Raw genomic sequence first — 26,444 nt, 5'->3', positions numbered from 1 at the left:
CAGCCCTGGGGGACACTGCCCTATCTCCCTCTGCACCCTTCCTCCTTCCCACAACACTGATCACCCCAACAGCAAAATGCTGGAAATGCAAACAGCTGAGAATAAAAATAACCTCTTATTAACACACTTTAGAAAGATGAGGTCTTCACTTCTCACCCCTACAAAGAAAAAAACAATTCTCCCCACTATCTCACATGAAATAAGTCATTAACTGTGCTTCAAACAATGACAAAATCTCCTGTTGGACAAGTCAAGAAGCAACTTCCTTTATCTTGTGTCCTGATAAAATTAACTAATATTTTGAGCACTAACAGACTGCAAAGTATTTCCAGATCTGGAGTTGCTCTTGTTAATAGTCCTTAGAGAAACTGAAGTGGAAAGTAATTTTGTAGACGTAATTTCTTTAATATGTGGCATTTATGTCAAGGACACAAAAATATACTTGTGTCCTCCTTCCCTGACCTTTGGCTAGGCTTTCCAGTGTGTGGGGGCTCAAAAATGCTCCCAAAAAAAGAAAGAAAAATCCCATATGTGAACTTGTATACTGACCAAATTCAGTTTTACTCCAAATTTTAATGTTCTTTTTATCAAAACGAGACAGAAATGCTTTAATATCTGAAACCAGATACAATAATGTACTTCTGCCTTTCAACAGTACATACATAAAGCTTGCAAGGCTAGAAACTTCCATTCTAGAAAGCATCAAAATTGGTTTTTTAACCCCCCAGTGTTTCAAATATGACACAAGCATTAAAAATGCACTGCTTTTTCGTATGTGCAGATGCTTCTTCCAAGATTTACATCTAGGAAAAAATACTTCTCTAAACACCCATTTGTTTTGATGCCTTGAGGAAAGTCAGAGGGAGCAACTATCTTTTAAGTCAAATCCACCTGGTCATTTGAAGTATTTCCACACCTGCTACCACAGAAAGTATTACTGTGCACACAGAGCAAGACAGGAGCTAATACTAAGTCTACTGTATGTATGTATGTATGGCCAAACTTTGTGAACGCAGGTTTGGGCAGGGCTGTCCCCACGTGCCCTTCCAGCCTGCGCAGTGGATTTCAGGTGAGGCTCAGCGTGCGCAGAACTGGCCCCACCGTTTCAGTCCTGAGGTTCACCTGCCACGGCCGAGCGAGCTTGGACGGTGCCAGGGAAGTCCTCAGGACCAGAACCTACAGCACCCGGCATTGCCCAGGAGGTCTCCCATCCAAGTACTAATCTGGGGCTGACCCTGCTGAGCTTCCTGACGGGATGGGATGTCAGGGAGGCAACATAGAGAAAGATATTAAAAACAATACTCCTCCATACTTGCAATATTTTCCTCCAATAAGATTAAAAAGGAACTTCTAAAATTCTAAAAATTTTTAAAGGTCCAACATGTCAATAAAAGGTAAAAAATTACCAAAATTATGTAAAATTTCTTTTCATAGCTTTTCACTCTTTCAATTTCTTTCAACTTGCTCAGGTTAATCATTATAATGATGCATTACACAAACAGTGCTAAAAATCAAAACAAAGAAAACAGCTAATCTGGGTTCTCGGGCACATTGCAGTAGATCTCATTCACAGACTGCCAGAAGCAAAGTGGATAAATCGGATGTAAACATACATACCACCAGAAGTTGTCTGTTCTTTGCCAACTTGACAAACCCATTTAGATATGTAGTGCTCTCTGAAGTAAAACTGAAGACAGTGCAAGAACAACTAAACTGGAAAAAAACAAAAACACCATGAAAACCAAGTACAGAAATAATCCCTATAGCCATTATTTTACCAGCATTTGTCAAATTTTGTTATCTATGCCATAGAAGTGACAGTCTCTGAAAGCAAAAATGCAAATTTTACACTGCTGTTAGTTATATGCATGTAATGCAGCTAAAATGCCCATAAATTCATTCTTGGTACTAGTTCCCCAAATCACAAAAAAGTCACTGAGACTCTGAAGCACAGATACCACCTCTAGCCAAGCAAGGCCCTATGCCCTAATTTCTGAATGCTAGTGGAGCAATGTGGAGAAGTTACCAACTGTTCACACTCCTCTCAGCAAACACGGGAAGAACATGTCAGCAATCACTGATGACTGTTGGTCTTACTGATTTTCTTGTTGGAAGAAAAAATACTGAGCCAGACAGGCTTCTGATCAGCCCCAGTTCTTCTGGGCTCTACACGTTAACGGGGCCTGAAATCAGCTAAGCCAGTTAACTTACTATTTTCATTAGTTGATTATGGTTTTCCTAATACCACTGAGTAATGAACTGAGAGTTGCAGCATGCTTTTGGAAAAAAATACTTCAGTATTTTACCAGAAGGCAACTGTTCTTTTTAAAGCTTAAATTAGCTGGACAACTGGTTCAGCAAAGACAATTAAAGAGCACTGGGTCTCTCCCTGACTGGGCACTGATAACTTTGGTTGGACCAATGAAAGTTACCAGTTGGGTTTGCTTTTTCTTTTTTTAAATAAATGTAGAGTAGAACAGAGTTCCAGTTGGAAGGGATGTACAATTATCATCTAGTCTTACTGCCTGACCACTTCAGGGACGACCAAAAGCTCGTTACTAAGGGCATCGCTAAAGGCTCTTCACACTGACAGGTGTGGAGTGCCAACACCTCTCTGGGAAGCCTCTCAAGTAAAGTGCAGCTTTGAACCATTCCTATACATGCCATCCCTGGATTCCAGGCAGAAGAGATCAGCACCTCCCTCTCCACGTTTCCTCTCAGGAAGCTGCAGAGAGCAATGAGGTTGCCACTCAACTCCTTTTCCCCAAACTAGAAATCACAAAGCCCTCTGCTGCTCCTCAGAGGATGTGCCTTCCAGACTTTGGTATCAAATATCAGAAAGGTTAGCTGTCATCCATCAGGACAAGGGAATGGAGAATACTAAGAGAATCTTGCCTTCTACCTTCAGCAAGACCAACAATGTACTACTGCACTTCACTGGCAATGCTCAGCCTAAGGACAGACCTACAACTGACCATACAGAGTTCATATTCAGTTCTGAATTCTTTTTCATCATTGCACTCATCTTCCTCTTTCTCCACTCCTAAACTATTCCCGCAGATGTTCACTGTTAGAACCTTTCCTTCCTTGATGAAGGACAAAGTCGTACTCAGCTGCTGTGGGCAAAGAGTACAAATGACAGGATGTTAGCACAGCTAACACACTGGAAAAGGACTCTCTTATGAAAACAGAATGAAACCATAACAAGGTTGTATTTCTGCCTCTGTGCTGCCAATCAGCACTGATGTGAAACTTGTATCACCATCTACATCACGTTCAGCTTCAGCTCCTAGGGGCAGGCTGAGGGGTGGGGAGAAGTCTGAACTTTCTGTTTTATTGGTAATAAAGACCAAAAGGCAATTAGCATCACAGTATCCAAAACTATGCACTTCTTGTTCTCCATATCTAGATATTACATACCATTTCCCTTCCACTGTTTCCTTTGTTTAGTATCATCATTTTAGTATTAAACCCAGAAAAAAAATAAATTCAGAAGGATTTCAGAATCCTTCTGAGCCAGCTGTTTGTCATTGGTGTGACAGAGCAAGCCATTCTGAAAGGCTATCTAGAGGAGAACTTTCCATTTTTCCAAGCAGCAGCTGGTGGGTACTGGCTGACCCAGAGAAATGTTAGCACACAAGCCTGAGAAGCAGCGAGCAACAGTATTGCAAGACCATTTTGTTCCCGACAGCAACCCCTCCCAAAGGCAGAAACGACCATGTATCTTCACTTATGCCCCATCCAGTATCACCTCTCAATCCCCATTTCTCTTCCCCTCACATATGATTTCTGCAAAGTGGAAAGAAAAAGACTGTATCTCCCAGAGCAATGTCAGAAACCATCCTTGCAAACCCCACTTCCTTCAGAAAACAGTAACCTTCCGTCTGCCACTGGAGCCTCATACACTTAATTCACAAATGCAGATATGAGACTGGACAGTGGGGCTGTGTAAACCCTCAGAACGATTTATAGGAAAAAGCTCTTTTAATGTCAGGAAGTCCTTTTGAAGTAATTCAACATTAGACTTTGGTAGACATCTTGAACACCATGAAAAATGCCTGGATTTAAATAATAATTTCCTACTAACCGTTTATTAAGAAAAAAGCAATTAAGCTACAGATTAGTCATATAAATGTGATGTCTTTTTAAAGATCCTCCTAAGAAAACACTCTTGTATATTTTCAATATCTATTTCACTAGAAAGTCCCTAATATATTTCATTATGCTTTAGGCAACAGTACCACCTATAGATAAAATATTCCATGAACAATTTAGAAGTTTCACATAGTACATCCTTTTCTGAGAAAATTCTTACTATAGTTAATGATGAATTATGAAAATGTAAGGGGAAGAAAATTTATCCTTTAGTACATAGACCCCTATATTGGGCTGTGACAAGATTAATGTTGATACATCTTTTCAAGGCAAACAGCATTCCTACGTTTAGTGCTGCAACTTACACCAGTCACTGTTATACTGCGAGCATAAATATGGAAGTTGAGCCAAACCAGCAAAGCACACGTGTCCCAGATCCAGGATCAACAGACGTGTCACTCTTCAATCCACTGAAACAGGATTTTAACTAAACCACTATAAATATTAAGAGACTGTGGATTAATTCAGCTGACCAGAAATTGAAATCCCTTAAGCAAATATTATTCTTCAATAACATACATGGTTCCTGAGCAACCAGGCTGCAAAACTGACTCTTGCAGCATCTCCCAGCAGCTTTCAATGGGACAAGTCTAACTCAGGAAAAAGCAGATTCAGAGTTGATTTCCTTTATTAAAATTCTTTCAACTCTCTTGCTTCCACTGAATGAGTTCAACTACGAGCAGAAGAAGCAGCTGCTGTGATGAATTTAAGAAACAACTTCAGAATCCAGGTCCCAAACTCTTGGGTTTTATGAATACGGTAAAAACAACACCCAAAGCACAGGTCAGGCTTTTAGGATACACTTTACTTGACCAGTCACATGCTATGCCAGACTGCCATGGATCACTTTGGTAGCTGCTCCTCAACAAGTCAGATGCCAACTTTTCAAAATAACTGTCACAGACAACTTGGATACAATGACATCTGTGGCAACCATTGCTCCAAAAAGGTAAGCTAAATAATAAAAAGGCTGTTATAAGCATAATGCTCCTAAACCGTCAAAAATTAATTCAAAATTATTAACTATCTCATTGGATCTTAAGTTGCATGTCAGAAGATTGGTTTAGAATTAACTGGTCTGGAAGCAATCCTCATTCCAACAGATGACTGGGTGAAGACACCTTGAGCACACACACACAGGTGAGTTCAAGCAAGCTATCACATCAGATTTTACAATCTAGCCTCCCCTGACACCCTTTATAAGTGCCATTCTTACTTTGCTGACAGAGCCCTGCACTGCTGTTTCAGCAGCCACTTCTTGCCCACAACACGCTGCGTTATCCCGGACCACACCCAGCTGATGTGCAGCAGGAGCCACCCTACACAACTCACTCATGGGGGCTGCCTGTTAGCACCTGGGAAAAAATAACCCACCTTTATGACCATGCAAACACAGTTATCATTGGTCAACAGGAAAAGACCCCACATCAATGGAACATGACCACAAAGAGGGGGAAAGCACTTCTGCATGCCAAAGGGAACAAAGTGAAAAATACTTCTAGGTTAACAACAGTAACTACAAAAGCAATACATGTCCTCATCAAAGTGCAAATAATATATAATAAAAAAAACCAAGTGAAGAACACAATAACATTTTGATCCATATCAAGACAAGAGCTCTCTCCATCCAAGTCCTCTCTTAACAGTCATTACCCTTCAAATAAGCCTGCAAACTTGCATAGGTTAAAAGGCCAAGATATGTTCTGAGGGAAGTTCTACTTTAAGGGAACCTCCATGAAACAGTTGCAGGAAAAGCAATATCTATCTGCAGTATTACAGTAAAATACTATCATGACTTTTTAAAGTTCTTTAAACTGAAAAGAACTGACAGGAATCTCTGCAATCTGGTATCAAACTTAAGTGAAAATATGAAACTACCTGTAACTTTACATACAGGTGCATACTTACAGTGGAATAAGGCAGCTGTGCACTCAACCCATTGTGCTGCACACCTCCATTCGTCCTTTGTTGGGTCTAGCTCTGGATATTCCACAGGTTTATTTCTTGTTTAAAAGCATGACATTCCTGTAGGAAACAGGATTATGGTGACATTTGTTTTGCAACTCAGTTCTTCTCAAACTGGGCACTCTTCACCTGACACATGCACGCTGGTATTTTTATTTTTACTTCAAAGTCCATGGCTAGTTGCCCATTCTAGTTTCATTGGCACATGAAAAACTACTAAACTCAAATGAAAAGAATATATCACAGAGGGAACAGCAACCTATTATGAATTCCACAGCTAAATATACTCCCAAATATGTGCCTGTAACTCTCACTCTGTCAATCAACACGAGGCCCAAGCCCATATGCGTTGCTTATTGGTTCTACTCACTTCTTTCAAGGTGCTTTATGCTACTAATTCTCACATCATTTTCCTCAACTAAACAAAGCAGAATGAGCACAAATCCAAATACAGTAGTTCTTTTATCTTTGTATCAGCAAATAATGCCATAGCTTTTCCACCAAACATGATCAGCAACAAACCTGAGAAAAATACTGTTTGGGTAACTTACTTTGCTAATGTTTAGGCATATTAGGCACAGCTCATCCCTTTTCTCCTCTTGTACCTTACCCTGACTTTTATAACACAATGTTTAAGAAAATTATACATCACCCGAGAAGCAAAGGATCTCAAAGATAGCTACTTTCATAGAGAAACTGACATGAAAACCCCATTAAAGCCTATGTTGCTTTGCTAAAGCTAAAAATCACTGCAGACCACATGGTGTTACTACTGCTCCTCTACCACAGTCTCTATTTTCCTGCTACTGTTAGGGAGCCTCCACTTTAAAAAAGTGTATCTTCCAGACTTTAAATAGCTTGCTCTGATGTCCGTAGCAATCACAGGTATCTTTTGCTGGAAAAGCAGTATTCTCTCCCACACCCAAAACTCATCCATGCAGGTACTCCTTGCATGAACAAAAGTTCATAAAAGAATCGAAATGCCAAGTTAAAAACGGGCCAGCATCCACTTCAGTACTTCAGTCAAAATTAGAGACAAAATGCATGTTGACCATCCTGCACGTGGCAGCATTTTAGTAAAGGACAAAGCCTGCAATTAATGTCCACCTCAACTTCGAGGTGTCATCCCTTTACTAAAGTAAGGCACACAAACAGAAATATGAATAAAATAACTCCATTCAAAAAGAGTGTTGCAATGTTTTTCTTTAAACTGGTGCTGCAGCACACAGGACGGGCAACATACAGAAAATGAAGAAACAAGTGCACAGTTCTATCCTTTACCATCTTCCTGTCCTACTCACACATGGTCAACATGAGAAAAAAAATCTGACTTTAAAATCTGTTGGATATGAAAGGCACAGATTGCTACATTCATATATAAAGTCTTGGAGGCAAACAATTCTGTCCATATTTGAGACAGACCAGCCCAGATTTCACTGTTTTCCAATAATCACTAAGGCAAGAGACTACATACGCTCCATTTTGTTGGGTTCAGAACAGACTGCAGACAAAAGGTCTGATGAACTTCCACAACCGAGAATTTCAGCAATGGTTCCTTCTCCACTACTTACCAAAGCCCCGACTGACTGAAGCCAGACCAAAACCTGAAGTGATCTGAAAAGAGATCTCAGCCAAACACGGCTCTTAACAGGGCCCGCACAGCGTCATCCACATGATATACAAATAGCTTCCAAATTTATTCCCAAAGACCGCTGGAGGAGGTGGCCAGCCCGCGGTGGTTTCCATGTGCTCCCCCCGCCCCTCACAGCCGCCGCCCGCCTCGCATCGCACGGAGCCCGCTCAGCTCCCGCTCCGGCCGGTCCCGGAGCGCCGGCGGGCAGGGCCGGCACCGGAGCGTCCTCGCTCGACGAGCGGGGGCCCAAGACGATTCCGAGAGAGGCGGCGGAGCCGGGCGGGAGGTCGCGGGGCGGGGAGCGCGTCCCGCACACGCACCTGCCTCGCTCGGCAGGGGCCGACCCGGGCCGGCGGCGATAGGGCCGCGCCTCGCACCGCCCCTCGCGGGCCTGGGAGCCGCCGGCCTTCTGCGAGCGGCGCCCTCGGAGACCGGGCGCCCGGCCAGGCCCGCGGCCACACGCCCGAAACGGGAACGGTGGCGGCCGGTGCCACCTGTCCTGCCGGGCGCGCGGGGCTCCTCCGCGTCTCACCTGCTCGGGGCAAGCTGACCTCGGCTTCGCCCACCAGCCCTCTCGGCTCGAGGACGGCCCCGGGGCGGGGGTGCAGGGGCGTGTCCTCAGGGCCGCAGCCCCCGGCCCGGCCCGGCCCGCGCCGGTGCCGCTCCCGCCGCCGAGGACGAGGCCCAGCCCGGCGGGGCGCGCGGAGTGACGCGCTCACCAGCCAATCAGCGCCCCGCGCGGGAGCGCGCACCAATGGGCGCGGGCGGGGCGGGAGCGCGCGAGCGCAGGTGTCCTGCGCCGGCCTTGGCCACGCCCGCCCCGCCCGCGCGCCCCGGCGCCCCCTGGCGGCCCCGCCCCCAGCAGCGAGCGCGGAGTGGGCGGGGGGGGCGCGGGGTCCTGCCCTGTCCGCGATCCCGCACAGCTCCCTGTCCCTGTCCGCGATCCCGCACAGCTCCCTGTCCGTGTCCGTGATCCCGCACAGCACCCTGCCCTGTCCGAGATCCCGCACAGCACCCTGTCCGTGTCCGAGATCCCGCACAGCTCCCTGTCCCTGTCCGTGATCCCGCACAGCTCCCTGTCCCTGTCCGTGATCCCGCACAGCTCCCTGTCCGTGTCCGTGATCCCGCACAGCACCCTGTCCCTGTCCGTGATCCCGCACAGCTCCCTGTCCGTGTCCGAGATCCCGCACAGCACCCTGTCCGTGTCCGAGATCCCGCACAGCTCCCTGTCCCTGTCCGTGATCCCGCACAGCTCCCTGTCCGTGATCCCGCACAGCTCCCTGTCCGCGATCCCGCACAGCTCCCTGTCCGTGTCCGTGATCCCGCACAGCTCCCTGTCCGTGTCCGTGTCCGCGATCCCGCACAGCTCCCTGTCCTGTCCGTGTCCGTGATCCCGCACAGCTCCCTGTCCGTGTCCGTGATCCCGCACAGCTCCCTGTCCCTGTCCGAGATCCCGCACAGCTCCCTGCCCTGTCCCTGTCCGAGATCCCGCACAGCTCCCTGTCCCTGTCCGCGATCCCGCACAGCTCCCTGTCCGTGTCCGTGATCCCGCACAGCACCCTGTCCGTGTCCGTGATCCCGCACAGCGCCCTGTCCGTGTCCGTGATCCCGCACAGCACCCTGTCCGTGTCCGAGATCCCGCACAGCTCCCTGTCCGAGATCCCGCACAGCTCCCTGTCCGAGATCCCGCACAGCACCCTGTCCGTGTCCGAGATCCCGCACAGCTCCCTGTCCCTGTCCGCGGTCCCGCACAGCACCCTGTCCGTGTCCGAGATCCCGCACAGCACCCTGTCCGTGTCCGAGATCCCGCACAGCTCCCTGTCCCTGTCCGCGGTCCCGCACACCGCCCTGTCCCTGTCCGCGGTCCCGCACAGCTCCCTGTCCGAGATCCCGCACAGTTCCCTGTCCCTGTCCGCGGTCCCGCACACCGCCCTGTCCCTGTCCGTGATCCCGCACGCCGCCCTGTCCCTGTCCGCGCTCCCGCACACCGCCCTGTCCCTGTCCGCGGTCCCGCACAGCACCCTGTCCCTGTCCGCGCTCCCGCACACCGCCCTGTCCCTGTCCGCGCTCCCGCACACCGCCCTGTCCCTGTCCGCGGTCCCGCACAGCACCCTGTCCCTGTCCGCGCTCCCGCACACCGCCCTGTCCCTGTCCGCGCTCCCGCACACCGCCCTGTCCCTGTCCGCGCTCCCGCCCGCCCGTGGCCCAGCCCCGGGGGCAGGGGCACTGAAGTGCCGTCCATCCGCTCGCCTCGCGGCACCGCCGGTTTTGACTTGACCTTCCCATGGACGAACCTCTGGGAACCCCCAGACCGAGCCCGGCCCTGCTCCGGGTGCGGGCGATGAAGCGCCAGGCCCCGGCAATGACCGGACAGAACAGTGCCTGTTCTTCCAAGGCTATTAAACAGGGCTTCGGGGGCTACTTGAAGGGACTTGATTGATACTTGAAGGTACGAGGTGATAGAAGGGTGCGCCCTTTGCTGATTTACAGCCTCTCTAAAAGCAGCGCCGAGGGCGCAGCGTGTGCAAGGGGAACACGCGCTCTGTGCACTGGAGCTCCCCGCAGCGCAGAGTCCAGCCCTGCACAGCTGGCTGCGGTTCTGCCCGCCAGAGAACAAGAGCCAAGCGACGGGAACCGGAGGAAGCTCCAAGATACTGCACGATGCCCAGACTACATTTAGGAGGTGCCTTTCCAGTCTCCTGGTTACTGAAGGTTTTCAATCACTGTCAAAACCAGAGCAGTTTAAACATCTTCAGATACCTCAGTTACACTTGTACGAGTTTGCTTTTCAAACCCTAAGAATAAACTATAAAAATAACTTTAAACATAATTTTGGGAATTCGCTTGTGAATACTGACCCAATTCCAATAACCATATCAAAGCCAAATGCACTATATAGGAAGGTACTTTCCTTGCCTTTTCCTTCCTCTCAGAGAGGCTGAAGAATTAAAATTAATTTCATGTGAATCGTCAATCATTTAACAGACTATTCTTGTTTGAGTTTATCCTATTGGTACTGCCACTACTTTCACACTACACACACTTTCCTCTAAAATGTCCAGCATCAGCTCCCACTAAAGCAAGAGTACAGGATCCTCTAGCAAAATGTTTTCCACTCTTTATCACTGTGCCAGGACATTAAGAGAGCAGTTCATGGGCTACAATCCTCTTTAAAAAAGATAAATTAGTTACTCGTTTTTCTACAAGAATTCAGAAAAAAACTCAGTCTGATGACCAGTTACTTGTCTGAACAATTATGAGATTCTAAGTCAGAGTTTCCAAACTGATGCTTAAAGCACTGTAACATGATGATGTCCCCTGCTCAGACAGGTCTTGTGGAGCACAACAGGACAACCTCTGAAATCGTGAGTATAAACCCTGCTTTGCTGAGAAGGGAATTGCTCAGCACCTGCTGCTCTTGAAGGTGTCATGATAAAGACTGGAAGGCTCTGTTGTTGCTCCTGTTTCAGGTGTCTGTAGTGTCCAGCACCTTAAATAACTTGTATTCAAAAATCAGCCAGCACCCTCTGGTGGAAAAAACCACACAGACAAGTAACGTTAATTTAGACAACGTCATTAGCCATATAATTTCCCAAAATTTTAATGAAATGTTTCTAAAATTCAACTGACTTCTCATTTAATAGTCAATTTAATTTTTTCCCAAACTGATGCACAATTGTATTATGCTATTTCATGTCATTCATGTCAGGTGTCATTTTTCCTGCATGATTATTGCTGAAAAAGTGAAAATTCTGTATGTCATGTTCACTGGCTATTTCAGCTTCCCCTCAGGCTGTTTTCAAGAAGTCTGCATTATAAAAAGTTAAACAATGTGGCTGCATGTACACAAACATCAGGTCAACAGAACTGGGTTTTTTTAACCTAAATAATTTTTTCCTTAGCCTTCACAAAACTTCTGCACAAAAACTTTGTCTTCTATCTCCCACTTTGCTGAAAATGGTATTTTATAGAACTTTTTCAACAAGTATCCAGTCTCTGAGTTGGTTTTTCCCTTGATGCTGAATTCAGATGTGCCAGCAAAGATGAGAAAAGTTGAGGCATTTCACAGCATTCATAAAATTAGTGATTTGGGTTGGAAGGAACTTAAAAGCTCATCTTTTTCCACCCCCCTGCCATGAGCAGGGTGCTCCAAGCCTCGTTCAACCTGGCCACGGACATTTCCCAATATCCCATCTAACCCTGCCCTCTGGCTGTGGGAAGCCATTCACCCTTGTCCTGTCCTTCCACCCCTTGTCCAAAGTCCCTCTCCAGCTCTCCTGGAGCCCCTTTAGGCACCGGAAGGGGCTCCAAGGTCTCCCTGGAGCCTGGTCCTCTCCAGGTGAACACTCCCAGCTCTCTCAACCCCTCTCCAGTGCAGAGAGGCTTCAGCCCCCTGATCATCTCCATGGACTGATGCAGTGCTGCAGGTGCAGGGGTATCACAAGAATTACTTTAGTTTTTTCTGCAATCGAGTTATTTTATTGAGCATCTCTGCTGAAATAACCTGAAGTACTATCTACATTATTAGGGACAAACTCTAAACAAGCAGATAAGTTGAAGTTTAACCACACATACTGTACTGTGACACTGTAATTATTGCCATGGATTGCAACTTTACAAATACGAACTACCCAAGGTCATTGGTGTATCTGTAGACAGAACTAGACAAAGTTGAAATCCCATGCAACAAAAATGCATTACTGGGGTAGCTAGAAAGGGAGTTAAAGAAAAACTGAATAATTTCTAAGTGTTAAGTGCAAAGCACATCAGAGGTGTTTTATTGGAGATATTTTTTAAATCTTAAAATAATCTGATACACATCACCATAAATTTCCCTTATTTCCACATCTTCATGTGGACAAAACTGGCAAAGGGGTTCTTTGAAACTGCCAGTTAGTTTGCACAGGCAAGTGACCTATGTCATCTCCCACCTGAGAACAGCAGAAGTCCCTGACTTCATACCAGATTTTCCTCACTATACAGAGAGAAACCAGTCTTCAGAAAGACTAGTCAGACACCGTGAACTCTTATGGTGTGTTATGAATGGCTCTTGAAGTGAGAGACACTGTGTTACACCATGTGAAAACTGGACTGTAACATCATCATTCCAGCGTTCTGTGAATAGACTGGCAAGTTTTGAATCGTTGAACAATGAGAGTTTTCTAATCTTGCTGCTTTGCTGATGTCCCTTCATTGTTTTCCCAAGTTTTTCTCTTCCAGAAGCAATTGTGTGTCTTCACTTTTTTCCATTAATTCTCAATATGTCTGTTTTCTTATCCTTGCATCTCCCTTATACCTAGCCAGGGTCACTGTCCTTTGTCTACTTTCTATGTTTTCAAACAAGCATTTTTATAATTTCTCTGATACTGCCTCATACTGATGCACATTACAGAATTGCCTGAAAACACCATCCTTGAGAACCCTCCTTCGTTTTAATGACAGGAAAACGTCCACTCTGGGTGCTCTTTCCAAAACCCTTTTAATCTTTCCTCTCCTGCCTAGATCTGCTGTCCTTTGTTTTATACAGTACGAGCCTTCTGAAGCCGTATCAGAACATGTGTCTTGAACCAGGGTCTCATTTATAGTACAGATCGACATTTTTCCAGAGCTCTGCCTTCATAAGCTTTCTGTTGCACTCCATCATACAGAAGATCTTCCCTGATAATATTCACTCTTTTTTCTGATGCCAGAACTTCAGGTATTTGGGAGAAAGGGAGATGTCTTGTGCCCACTGAGTGTTATTAGATCCTATGCACATAGTTCTTGTCTAACTAGAAAAAAAGCTCAGTTTGGTGGTGGACGAAGTATGAGCCTTCATAAAAGTACAAAACTCAAGTATCATCCATTCACAACTGAAACAATTAATGCTGGCAAAAAAGAGAAACTTCAAGAGTAGTTTGGCTCTAAAGACTTTTGATTCCTACTTGGTACATGAGTATTAAAATGCAACTTTCTATCACCCTTCAGGAATAGCACCTAAAATGCAAGCCCCTAAGTGATTAGGTAATTAAATGTAGACACTGATACCACAAATTTGCTCTAGAAGCATTTTAATTTACAAACAGCAATTCTGATTGACTTTATACCATAAAAAAAGCAATTTACAAGCAAGAAACAAATTCATCAGAACAAAATAAAGCAGCACGGAAATATTCATGTCACAAATCTAAACCCAAAGTGAATACAAGAGTAAAATATCATTTGAATAAATACTTTAAAGTTCATGCTATAAAATAATCCTTAATGGCAAGTTACTAGATGTTGCAGCATCAGCTGAGTGAGCTTCATTTACTTCACGTGGTGATGAAGTGCAAGGTGTGAGGTTCCCGGTTTGTATTGCAAGATAATGACACCAAGTCAAGTCATTCAAACTGTTCAATTAATTATCATGAAAAACAACCATACAAATAAAAGTTCTTTAAAAATACAAATTTTCAGTCAGAAACAAACACTGTTAAAATCGTGCAAGAGCTCTGCCTCTAACCAGACCTACACCCAGAGGCTTGCAGTAGAGTCCAAAGGCTGAGTCCCTGTGGGAATGGGCGAGTCAGCAGTTCTGGGTGTGCCACGGCTGAGTGAGCGACGGCAGCGGCAGCAAACCTGCCCAGTCAGTGACTCGTGGCTTCACAGCCCCTGAAGGAGCACAGGAACTCATGTCCCAGGCTTACTTGTTTGTTTAGCTTTTTTTTTTTAAATGTAAACTTGTGTAACTTAATGCTGTCACAGGGATGTGCAAGTAGTATTAAATCTACAATATTACATACAACTATTCTGGCACTTGTTAAAATATATGGAAAATGCACACAGATTATAAACTTGAACATTTTGAATGACTTCACTAAACTTCCAATTCAATCACTGAGTAGTATGAAATTTACAGTTCATGAAATAAAGAGATTCATATAAAGAATTTACATAATTCCCCAAATACTTTCAAATATAAAATTTAATAAATAACCCTGACCAGTCAAAAAGCACCATTCAAGGGTAAAATTCCCTTGGAAAATAGATTAGGTGTTGCATATTTGAGTCCCTTTCATTGGTTTCACGTGAAACCTGTTTAGAAAAATGACAATAAAAGAATCACAGTAAACTAATACAAAAATTCAAATAATATATATATTTAAAGGTAAAGCTCATTCAATATTTTCCCAGCCCTTGATTTTTTTCCTGTTGTTCTTCCCATAATTCAGCCTAAACATATTAAAAGGCCTCATTGTTTTTTCTGAAAGTAAACCAAAGACTTCAGCATAAACCATGAATTTATGCTGGGGAAGACTGCATTAAAACTCTCAAATTAGGCCTACAGTCTACCCTGCTGACAGTGAACTGACAGTATCCTTTATGCTACAGAAAGATTTCACACTAAGAAAGCAGAGCCAATCCTGAGGCCTTAGCGACCAAACTGAACTTCTAATATACTGTAAGTATTTACAAAGCTATCTTCTAAGTGTATTTACAAGTTTAAAAGAAATTATATGGAAGATAATGCGGAAGAAAACTATAACAGTTTAAACTCACAAACATTCTCGAAGTATAAAATTCTCTATTTTCACAGTTTGTCAAAACAGGTTAAGCATCTAGAGGAAAGGACACTGTCACTGCCTTCACATTTGTCTAGAATTAAACAGGTAGATTAAGAAGAGACTCAATTATGAACCAGCCTATGTAATTTCACCATTTATTCTGCTGTCAAATATTTCTTCACATATATTATTGACTTCTGCATTTATTGTAAATGAAATGTGTAACAGCTCTGTGCTGAGCACTGGACAGACACGAGACACTACCGCGCTTCCACGGCTGCTGAAGTGTCCCAGCCTCCTGCTGGGGGGGCTGGGGACAGGAATTCCTCAGGTCCCGTCTCATGTCTGTGCCAGTGCTGATCCTGGCACCCCGTTGTGTGACAAGGCACAATGGAACTGCTGCTGCCAGGGGTGCTGTTGGTGTTCAGCAGAGCCCGGCAGGCCGGGCAGAGCTGGGCTATGGCTTGGGAATCAGGAATGCTTGGGAATCAGGGAGGGCACGGGCACAAGAAGGGCCAGCAGGACTCGCACGCTGCTGGATCATGGGCTTGGATAAAAATGGATCATCTCCTGCCCCTTAACAGTCCCTTACAATGGTTTGAACCTGAACCTGTACAATCAACGAGATGGTGTTTTGTTTGCTTTTGTCTGAGACAATTTTGGATAAGTCACTCTTTGGTAAACTCAAACCATTTTAATACATTTACAAATACAAAGAACTAGATTGAAATAATGTTAAGATTGTGACACAGAGAAATTCAAGAAATATAAAATTTGTACCCATATCCTGCTATCCTCAGCTCATTCTTCCAGGGAAAAAGTCACACCAAAGGCACCACAGCACAGGTTCAAGATAAAGGGTTAAAAATAACTGTACATTTCTTGGATTTTGCATGTCTCAAACTTAATTTATGAAAACACACTTTTTTTTTTTTTGCATTTAATTGCTTAAAACAAACATTTAGGGAAAAAACGGTATCAGAAACACCAACATGTTTTTAGGTGGGTAAACACACAGACTACCTGCCCTAGACACAGACTGTGTCTTCCCTTACTGGAAGCAGAAGTTCTCTTGCTTCAAGGACAGTAACATCTCCACACTCTCTGCCTCTTCATTTAGGCAGTTTTGGGACAAACAGGAAAATGATGTACCCAATTTAACTGAAACTGCTCCAATGGAGCAGGCGAGGGTTACACTGTTAATCCACATTTTGTGAAATTAATTCTTATTGCAGGCTGTCACAATATTAAGAACTAGTGTATTTAATAAAGCTACTGCACAAATAAGTCCCAACTTCACAGCGGTCAAAAAGCTTTACAACATAGCAAACCTACCTTTTAGCTTTCCTGTAATTTAGAAATGACCTTTTATTTTCTAAATTACAGGAGTTAAACAGCATGTTCACAGATGTATTTTCAATATCAGCTAAACAAACATAAGACCCAATAATACAAAACCTGTATTTTAAAGAAGTATGTGATGAATTTAATGATTAATTCAGGTAGAATTCAGGTAGAATGTTACACAGTAGTGTTTGCCAGTCCATGCTTTTGAGGTCTCTTAAGCTGTTGATTTTTGTGGTGTGTTTTTTTGTTTGTTTGTGTTTGAGTTTTTTGGGGGGTGGTTTGTGTAGGGTAGGGGCTTTTTTTTTTTCTGCGTAACTTACTATTGTGTTTCACATTTTCTATGTTATACTGACCTAAATGATGAAGTTAGCACCATATTAAAAACATATATTTGGTGAAATAAAAAGATTTAGAGTATTTTTAAAGTTGTTGGTAGCTCCTTTATGCAGAAAACAATCACTGAAAATAGCAGAGAAGCCATAGCAACTCTGTAATACTCACACTACATAACAGATATATTGCTCAATATTCCCGTAGAGTATTTGTTTTTTTATACAAAAAAAAGTACAAATTCCAAGTGCTGGCATATCACTTGGAGCTTTAAGTAGGAAGTCAACGTGCACCTGAAAACAGTTCTCTGTGAAGAGAGCTATTAAAATACTGCTTGGAAATACTGTGGTTTAAACTACATCTCTCTCTGGTTTTAACCAACCGTGAAGAGCGATGAAGTTAAATTTAATTACCTGGTCTGGTTCTACAGTACGAAATGAAGGTAGATTCTGAGGCCAGTCAAAACACATTTTAAACCACAATGCTACTTTTAGGTTTGCTAATATTTTTCTTTTTTTCATATATATATATAGATATATATATAGATATATATAGATATATAGATATATCTATGTCTATATATATAAAAAGTTCAGCACCACAGGTTGTCCAGCTTGCATTCTAGACAACTAACAAAATCCCTCAACAATTTAACCATAATTTAATAGATTTATGGCATTTGGTTTACATATGTTATAAAGCAAAGCTATTAAAACAAGGTAATTCACTTTGCTCACTTTTGCACACAAAATAATATTTTAATAAACTGAAAACCAAACAACATTCCTTTAAAACCAAAACCATCCTCCCAAAGTCCAAAGTCCTAAACCCCAAGCAAAGATGAGTCCTAGCAATTGAAAGAGTGGTATATGGTATCAGCCTTGACATACTTTTACATTCACCTCAACCAGAATAGGAAAAGTGAAAGCATTTTATATATATAAAGCAAATTTATATATATAAACAGACTCACTACCAAAATCAGTTAGTAAGAACACAGATTTCACTGTGACACGAGAGGAAGCAAAGGTATGATATTCCCTCTCCCCAGTGCTGTGTAACTCATTACCAGCAACAGGATTTCACAAAATAAGGGAACTTACAGCTTCTTGGAGCATCCAGCAAAGCTGCCAATCTTATTTTAATATCTTTCTCCACTGGAGTTTGTGTCTTGCCAGATCAATCAATAGGGACACTTCAGCAGACTCTTCCTATCCTTTCCCCAGCAGAGTCTTTATATTCTGAGCATCTTCAAAAGTAAAAAACAAACCCCAAACAACTCAGCCTCCTTCAAAAACAAAGACTAGCTGTGTAGTCTTCTCCAGAAACCGTTTCTAACTGATTCCAGAAGGTCAGAAAAATTTAAAGGCTGTTACACTTACACTGAAGATTATTAAATGAATAAAATAGTTAAAAAATACATTAGTAGTGTGCTTCTTTGTGTTGCACTTAGAATGTAGTATTTTAATCAGATGTGTTAGACATTGCATGAACTTCCACACTAGAATCCATGGCTTCAGAAGCTGAAGCATTATTATCTCCTTTCTGTTCCACAAACACTTCTGTTCTGTCTGGAGACTCGACCCTGTTCCTCACTTCTGTTACCCCAGGGTGATTTTTTCTCAAGTGCTGGTTTAGTGTACCCTGGAAAGGAAAGCATTTTCCACAGATCTCACAGCGAAAGGGTTTATCATCTGTGTGACCACGAATATGATACTCAAGTTGGTCCTTACGGGTGTATTTCTTTCCACAAAACTTGCACACAAAAGGAGTTATTCCCATGTGCAATCGCATGTGTCGATCAAGGCTCCCTTTCTGGTTGAAAGACTTCCCACAGTAAATACAAATTAGCCTCTCATTGTATGGATACCATTGACCTCTTGCATTTCTTTCCCGTGGACTATTTTCATATGCTGGATTACTCACCACAGATTCACTGTCAGCCCCTTGCACCAAGCCCTGGACATCACTATGCAAGTGACCCGTAGGTACTCGTTTTTGGCGTGCACGACCCCCTCTGAAACAGCTCAGCATTGACCTTGAAGGACTCGTATTGCTCAGGCTCCCAAAGGTTTCTGACACACCTGTAGCCTGGGATGAGGCATGGGTAAATGAATAAACATGTTGTAAGACAGACCCATAGGAACCAACATTTACTGCCACCACCTGCTCTCCGTCCACCATTTCAGTGTGATATCCATCATCCCCAAGGGAAGAGCTGTCAGAGCAGCTTGGCCTGTCAGACTTTTCCATTTTAACTTTCACCTCTGCAATCTGACCTTCCCTTACTATCAGGTCGCCTTGCTCATGATCACCTTCAATCTGAATCTCGTATTCAGAGATACTCCCGCTGCTTCCTCGGTCTGAATGTCCTTCTTCTTGCAGACGGCTGCGAAGAGTTTTGCCCGGCGTAGTTTCCATCCGCAGATCGCTGCCTGCTGTTGGCTGTCGCACCTGAGAGCAATAGGGAGGAGAGATGTCAATAGGGTTGGCAAAATAGCTGCTGTCTTTAACGCCATTGCGGTTCTCTGAATTGTCTTCAGCACCAACAGTGACAGAATCAACATCACCAACAGTGATCTTTGAATGGATACTCTCCAGGATCTGTGTGCACTTGTCGATGACACACTGCATCTGCAGGAAGCTGGCTGCAGTCAGAAAGCTGACAACGTCCTTCAGCTGCAAAGACATCCTTCCAGTGTAACAGAAAGAAAGCAACTGCTCAAAAACGTTGGGATTTTTAATTACTGATATGGATAAGCCACTCATGGTGCTCAGTGCTGAATGGTCTCGGAAATACGGAGAGCTGGCAGCTAACACAGCCTTGTGGGCACGGAATGGTTGCCCCTGGATGTGCACGATTATGTCACAGAGCTTCCCTTGCAGGCGGAGTTCGTTCAGCTGGCTCAGAACAGTGTTGCTGTACTCGGGCACATCAAACTGAATGAAACTGCTGCTGTCCATTTCTACTGATGGAAAGAGTAATCTGAAAAAAAAAAGATTTACAACTGAGAACAAATACAGAGTTTTCCATGCAAAAAATAAATGCTTGCAAATGTTTAAGTTAAATCACCTCACTGATCAGTTAAAGGTGCGTTACAACAAAATAATAAAAAAGTAGAGTTTTAATCCCTGCGTTTCTTACATTTCTGTAATTTGAATTATGCCTCTGCAACATGTTTTATTGGTGAATAATGGCCAGAAGAAGAACAATCTTATTTATTCACAGAGATTCCAAATGTCACTATGTGGAAAGTAAAAGTGATCTATAGATTATATTCCCATACACAAGAAAGTTTTATTTTACTCGTATACAGGATCAAGTTAACAGCTCCATAATAAAATTCGAGTAACATTAACCAAAATAATGTTCAGCAGGTACTGTACCATAATAATGCTCAATTACTCATCAGTGCTGGCAGGCCAGTAGCTCTTTCAAGACAATATGATTTATGGCTGAAACTTTTCTGAAACAGTCCTGGAAGATCATTACAGTTTGAAAAGGCTAATAAGAACCCCCAAATTTTTTAACAGCTTCCTCTAAGCTGCAACATCTCCCTTATCTCTTCTCTTTTGGGTTAGGCATGTAGCATTAAACTGAAGCAGAAAGGTATTCTAAAGCACAAATTACCTTTGGATGCACCCACTGTGTGATCTAAAGAAAAAAATTATCTCTGCAGTTAACCAGACAGTCATAATGAAACTTAGACACATTATAATTCTTTATAGAATTAGCACAAGTGAAGAAAAAAAAGAAGTTAATGCTCAGACAGAAGTTCTGTTCAGTACCTTCCATGGCATCTCAGCACATGCAGAGAGAACCAGTGTTATTTAGGCTCAGTATAGGCATCTAGAACAGGAGTTCAGAATGATGACAGTTTTATTTGCCACAAACAAACTCAAATATTTGCGGAGTAGTGAGAATTAACACAACTTACAGCAACACTGGGTACTCTCATTGTTAAAAAGTAATGCATTTTGTCTTGCTTTAGCTTTCTCCCCTGCCTGTGAGTTAGTGTAAAGTTAGGGCAAAGTCCTGTAAAATTTCAGTCCACCTCTGGATACCCACCTACAGATAGGTTCTCTCTTAAACCTTTCTGCAAAAGTAGATCAAAGTGTTTAAGGTTCTCCAAGCTATTATGTATCCAAGAAACTGGCAGAAGGCCCAGAACTGGACACCAGCTTCACTAAGTCCAAGCAGGGCTCTGTGCTGAGTCTCCTGTCTATTTCTGTAGGAGATGATCCAGTCACATGTAAAAGAATCATATAAATTCTCTTTGCATCTGCTTTACATTTATTTGCCAGGGTTTATACAGCAAATCTAGGCCACAGAATGAATTTACTAGTAGTTAATCGCTGCCCTACATCTTCAAACAAAAGTGTTCATTGAAGGAACCTACGAACATCAGGGTGAAAGACACTTGACATTTCTCAGTAGATTTTGAAAGAAAGTTACTTTCAAAACTATATTCTATGAAAGCTCTTATTTAATAAAAAAACCCAAGAAACAAGACTAGATGGTGACAAACCGCATTAGGTATTTAATTTTACTGACATCACACAGTAGCAGCAGGGAAGCATCAGATAACTACAACACAAAGCTGTGTGTCTGCCAACAACGTATTCGTTCCTGCTTCCAAGTCTGCACCGGTTTAATTTCCTTTGCTTTCCGAGTATGATGCACCATTCTCACAGACAGGTGAATGACACAAATTATGCTCATTTTAACTCACACAAAGGTATGAGAAAAGATCTCTTGCATTTTCTTAAGTTAGCTCAGCAACGAGGGATCATTGGGAAAACACCCCACATTAAAAACCATTACTATTGCAGCATGTCTGAAAACAGGAATACATAGAAAAGGCAGGAGGGTCGTAATGAAAATTAAGCAAAGTGCTCCATGACACCAAGAATGCCTCTCAGACAAGAAGTGGCATAATAAGAGGAAACGGCCTCAGGCTGTACCAGGGGAGGTTCAGGTTGGACATCAGGAGGAATTTCTTCATGGAAAGGGTGCTCAGGCATTGGTAGGGGGTGTCCAGGGAGGCAGTCGAGTCCCCATCCCTGAAGGTGTTCAAGAAATGACTGGCCACGGCACTCTGTGTTCTTGTCTAGTTTACAAGGTGGTGACTGGTCACAGGTTGGACTCAATGACCTTGCAGGTCTTTTCCAACCTTAAGGATTCTGTGATATACTCCCTCCATACATTACTGCTCAGAGTAGAGAAAAAGCAAGAAAATAAACAGGTATTTATATAAAACAGTGCACTTCTCCCTTGCATTTTGTAGGAGTCAGTATCTACAACACCATCTGTGTGAGAACTCAAGACATCACTGCAAACATGTATCATCATTCAAGAGAATTTTAACCTAGGAATGTAACTATGTGATCACGCAAGTTTTAGAGCAAAGACCTTCATCACTCCTTTCAGACTGCATTTGCATTAGTCTTCAGATTTTCAGCAGCCACACTAATTAGTGCTGGCTGTATCCAAGAAAAACTGCCATTGGGTATAGCCCAGGCGAGAAGGGTGTCTCTAAGACACCCTTCGTTAAATAATTTTTAAAAATAGGGAAGATCATAGAATATTTTACCAGTTTATACCTCTCATAACAGTAAAGTATTAATTATCTTCTAAAAGTCAACATATAGTGCCCTTGAATGTCTCTAAGCAGTGTGCCACACAGCACTGCTGCTTCACTGCAAATCCAGCCCCAAAGCAGGGTACACTTTCCCACCACCAGAAAACAGTTTAATATTGCAGCCATTAAAAAGTAAAACCAAAAGAAGGTGTAAAAACTCCATACTCTCCCCACAAGTGAGATAAATCTGAACTACAGCAAACTTAGAATAATATAAGCAGCAATATGCAAGTATGTAGAATTGCTTTTTGTATCACTTCCTCACTTCTTTCGAAATGCCACTGGAATCAAAGAAGAAACAGACTGTCCAAATTATCTGCAGGAAAGCACGCCACAAACAGTGCATGTGGCATATTATTCATTAGAGAACAGCTTAGAAAGTCAGTTTGCTTCACTTCTATTTTAGACTTCAATACAGAATTTGATAGAGTAGTGAATACTACACAACAATTTAAAACTTTGGTACTTCACCTTGTAAGAATGCAGAGAACGTCCAGTTTCCTCAGAAACTGAACCCCACTAGTGCAGGCTGAAATATATTTCCTAGAAAGCTTTTCTTGCACACTTGCATCAGGAGTTATCAGAACACTGCAGTTAAAGTCATCATCCCCCCGTGCAGCCAGAGAGGCCGTGCTCTACCCACAGTACTGACCACCTGCCTGGACAGGGAGCTCAGAGCTGTGGGATGGGACACAACCCCACGGGCTGGCCCTGCCTGGACAGGGAGCTCAGAGCTGTGGGATGGGACACAACCCCACGGGCTGGCCCTGCCTGGACAGGGAGCTCAGAGCTGTGGGATGGGACACAACCCCACGGGCTGGCCCTGCCTGGACAGGGAGCTCAGAGCTGTGGGATGGGACACAACCCCACCAGCTGGCCCTGCCTGGACAGGGAGCTCAGAGCTGTGGGATGGGACACAACCCCACCGGGCTGGCCCTGCCTGGACAGGGAGCTCAGAGCTGTGGGATGGGACACAACCCCACCGGGCTGGCCCTGCCTGGACAGGGAGCTCAGAGCTGTGGGATGGGACACAACCCCACGGGCTGGCCCTGCCTGGACAGGGAGCTCAGAGCTGTGGGATGGGACACAACCCCACGGGCTGGCCCTGCCTGGACAGGGAGCTCAGAGCTGTGGGATGGGACACAACCCCACCGGGCTGGCCCTGCCTGGACAGGGAGCTCAGAGCTGTGGGATGGGTGGGACACAACCCCACCGGGCTGGCCCTGCCTGGACAGGGAGCTCAGAGCTGTGGGATGGGACACAACCCCACCGGGCTGGCCCTGCCTGGACAGGGAGCTCAGAGCTGTGGGATGGGACACAACCCCACCGGGCTGGCCCTGCCTGGACAGGGAGCTCAGAGCTGTGGGATGGGACACAACCCCACCGGCTGCCTGGGAGCAGCACAGGAATCCCTGGCACTCAGTTCAGAAAAGCTTCACTAATTCAGACTTGTGTTCAACAAAAATTTAAAAGGGTTTGTTTTTACCTCACCAAGGTTCACAACATGATGAACAGAAAACCACTTCAAAGAGTGAGTGATTTCAACATCAAAATAAAACCTATTCATTTATATGTAAGTACATACATACACATGCACACATAGACACGTGCCAGTATCAGTAACACTGGAAACCCATTCCCAGTGCTTAGCAGGGAAATGGTTGGATCTGCATATTTTGCATTTTTATGGGGGGGGGGAAGGGAGCCTCTTATATGAGCAAATATCCAAAGAAAGCAGATGTGAAACTGAAGTTCCAAGGGCCACCTTCTTCCCTTAGACTCTGTTTTCCTCACAACTGATTACCTGTGTGGAAGTCATTGAAAGAGTAAAAATGAAACAACCATCAATGCATAAAAAAAGTTTCACCTAACAATTAGAAACCTCAATAGAAATTACCTATAAATTTTGATGCTAGAAATCAAATTACTACAACAGAAGTTACAGGTATGTAACTTTTTCTGAATGCAGAAAAAGAGTTACTAGGAGACAAACTAGAGATAAGCCAAGATCAAAAGGTCTCTTCCAACTCAAACTATTTTATGAATCTATGATTCCAATATCAACAAAAATATTGCATCAGATAAATAAAACAAAGGGACATGTTGGTGATATATGCACTTCAAATTGCAAGATCTTACAAGTAATGACCAAAATCTTTAATACTGCGCACAAATTTCACAATATTCTCCTTATGTCATGCTGAATAGTTGTATTTTCTGAATATCTGACAACTTTAAGATGCATGCTTTGAGAAGCCACTAAAATTATAAAAAACCTCCAGCTTCCATTTGGAGACTCGGGATATATATGTAGCCAGAACTTTCACAGGCTCTTGAACTTTCTGCTACTACAATATTATTTACTACTAAGATAAATATTGTGCATTTTAATTCATCCACTTTTTTTTTTAACCTTGAAATCATAACTTTCTGGCTCCAGTGTTTCCTAAGTATCAGCAACACTTTTTGCAGTAGATTACAGTAGCTGTGAAGAGCCATTTTCATGGTATTTTCCCAACCCGTTACTTGGGACAGACCCGAGTTTGTAGCTGCCCCTGGCCGGGCGATGAACCAGCACAGTCTGGCCCAGATGTTGAGGATTCTCTCACAACTGCAGTGCAGTGAATCCTGTACCACCTCGTTTCCCCTGGCAATCACGCTCTCCTGCATCAATGTTTCTAAAATTGTTCTGGCTTGTTCCAAATTCACTCTCAAGTCTGATTTGGTTTAGACTAACACCAATTTTGCGTGCCGTGCACATCTGCAGGGATTTGGAACGATCTCTGCGCTACAGAGCCTGGGGTTTCTCGGGATTTTCCCCCTCCTCTGAGGGCACAGCAGCAGCTGAAGGTCCCGCGGCTCCCAGCAATGACCACGTCCCCGTCGGGCCGGGGATTTGCCGCCTCGCTGGCAGTGACAGCAGCCCCGCTGCCGCCCCGGCAAAGCCGCGCCGCACACACCGCCCGGGCCGCCGCGACAGCCCCGGCCCCGGCGAGGCGCGGCCGGGCGGGAGCAGCCCCGGCGGAGCCGCTGCCGCCGCTCCCCGGCGGGGCCTGGCAGGTGCCGGGACTCCTGCCCCGAGCACGGTCCGGCCCGCCCGGGAGCGCCGCGGCCGCCCCGCGGCCGAGCGCCCCTCGCGCCGCCGCCGCTCACCTGGGGCTGTCGGGGGCTCTCACATGGCGGGGCCCCGGCCGGCCCGGCCCGTTCCCACCGCCGCTTCCCGCCCGCTCCCGCAGCCACTCGCACCCGGAACTGATTCCGCGGCTGCCGTTCCGCTTCCTGGTGCCGCCCCGGCAGCGGGCGGGGCCGCGGGGAACCCGCCCCCGCTCCGGGACCTGCCGGGCTGCGGCGCTGCCCGGACCGAGCGCTCCCGGCGCGGCGCCTCGCGGAGGCAGAAGGGCTCAGCCGTGGCTGAAGCCGACGTGAATTGGGTAGAGCCGCTGCGACAAGTGCCGCGGTGCAGATGGAGAGCGCTGGGCACTGACAGATACAGTGAGGGGTCATCCCTCACCGCAGATGTGAATTACCTTTATTGAGAAAATAATTAAAAAGTTCACCTGTGTTACACTGGCCTTGTGACTCACACAAGTCGCTTCAGCATGAATGCAGGGGGGTTTTTTTGTTGTTGTTTTTGTTATCCTGCAAATACTTGTTCAGGTAGTGCAACGACTCAGTTTTACCAGACAGTTGATGTACTACTTGATAAAAAGTCAGAGCGACTGATGCAGCAGGTCCTGCTGGGATATCCACCTGGTCTAACTTTGGACACCACATTCTGTCTTCTGCAGGTATGTCTTTCTCTCCCTATAAAACACAAAACAGAGTCTTCAGAAACCAGGCATTGAA

At 44.5% G+C, this 26,444-nt stretch overlaps 2 protein-coding genes across 3 annotated transcripts in view; both read right to left on the bottom strand.

The window, feature by feature from the left end:
• The window catches only part of RALGPS1 (Ral GEF with PH domain and SH3 binding motif 1), a 76,047-nt gene extending 67,595 nt beyond the window's left edge, over positions 1-8,452 (bottom strand). For both annotated transcript variants that reach the window (XR_011699505.1, XM_071574625.1), the window contains exons 1-3: positions 8,286-8,452; positions 6,064-6,180; positions 1,618-1,713 (exon numbers count right to left, since the gene is read on the bottom strand). The gene's annotated coding sequence lies outside the window, so the exon portion shown is untranslated. The remainder of the gene's footprint in view (positions 1-1,617; positions 1,714-6,063; positions 6,181-8,285) is intronic.
• Positions 8,453-12,589: 4,137 nt separating this feature from the next.
• ZBTB34 (zinc finger and BTB domain containing 34) lies at positions 12,590-25,838 on the bottom strand. The gene is made up of 2 exons (XM_071574409.1): positions 25,752-25,838; positions 12,590-19,942 (listed from the first exon to the last, which is right to left on the bottom strand). The coding sequence occupies exon 2, from the start codon at positions 19,918-19,920 to the stop codon at positions 18,421-18,423; it is 1,500 nt and encodes a 499-aa protein (XP_071430510.1). The 5' UTR covers positions 19,921-19,942; positions 25,752-25,838; the 3' UTR covers positions 12,590-18,420.
• Between the last annotated feature and the right edge of the window lie 606 nt (positions 25,839-26,444).

This window comes from Pithys albifrons, chromosome 20, assembly GCF_047495875.1.
Source record: "Pithys albifrons albifrons isolate INPA30051 chromosome 20, PitAlb_v1, whole genome shotgun sequence".
NCBI lineage: Eukaryota > Metazoa > Chordata > Aves > Passeriformes > Thamnophilidae > Pithys > Pithys albifrons.
This window is presented reverse-complemented; position numbering and strand designations above follow the sequence as displayed.

What these genes read in the sequence shown, in the direction of transcription:
- ZBTB34 (XM_071574409.1), bottom strand. Translation starts at nt 19,920, where the DNA reads ATGGACAGCAGCAGTTTCATTCAGTTTGATGTGCCCGAGTACAGCAAC.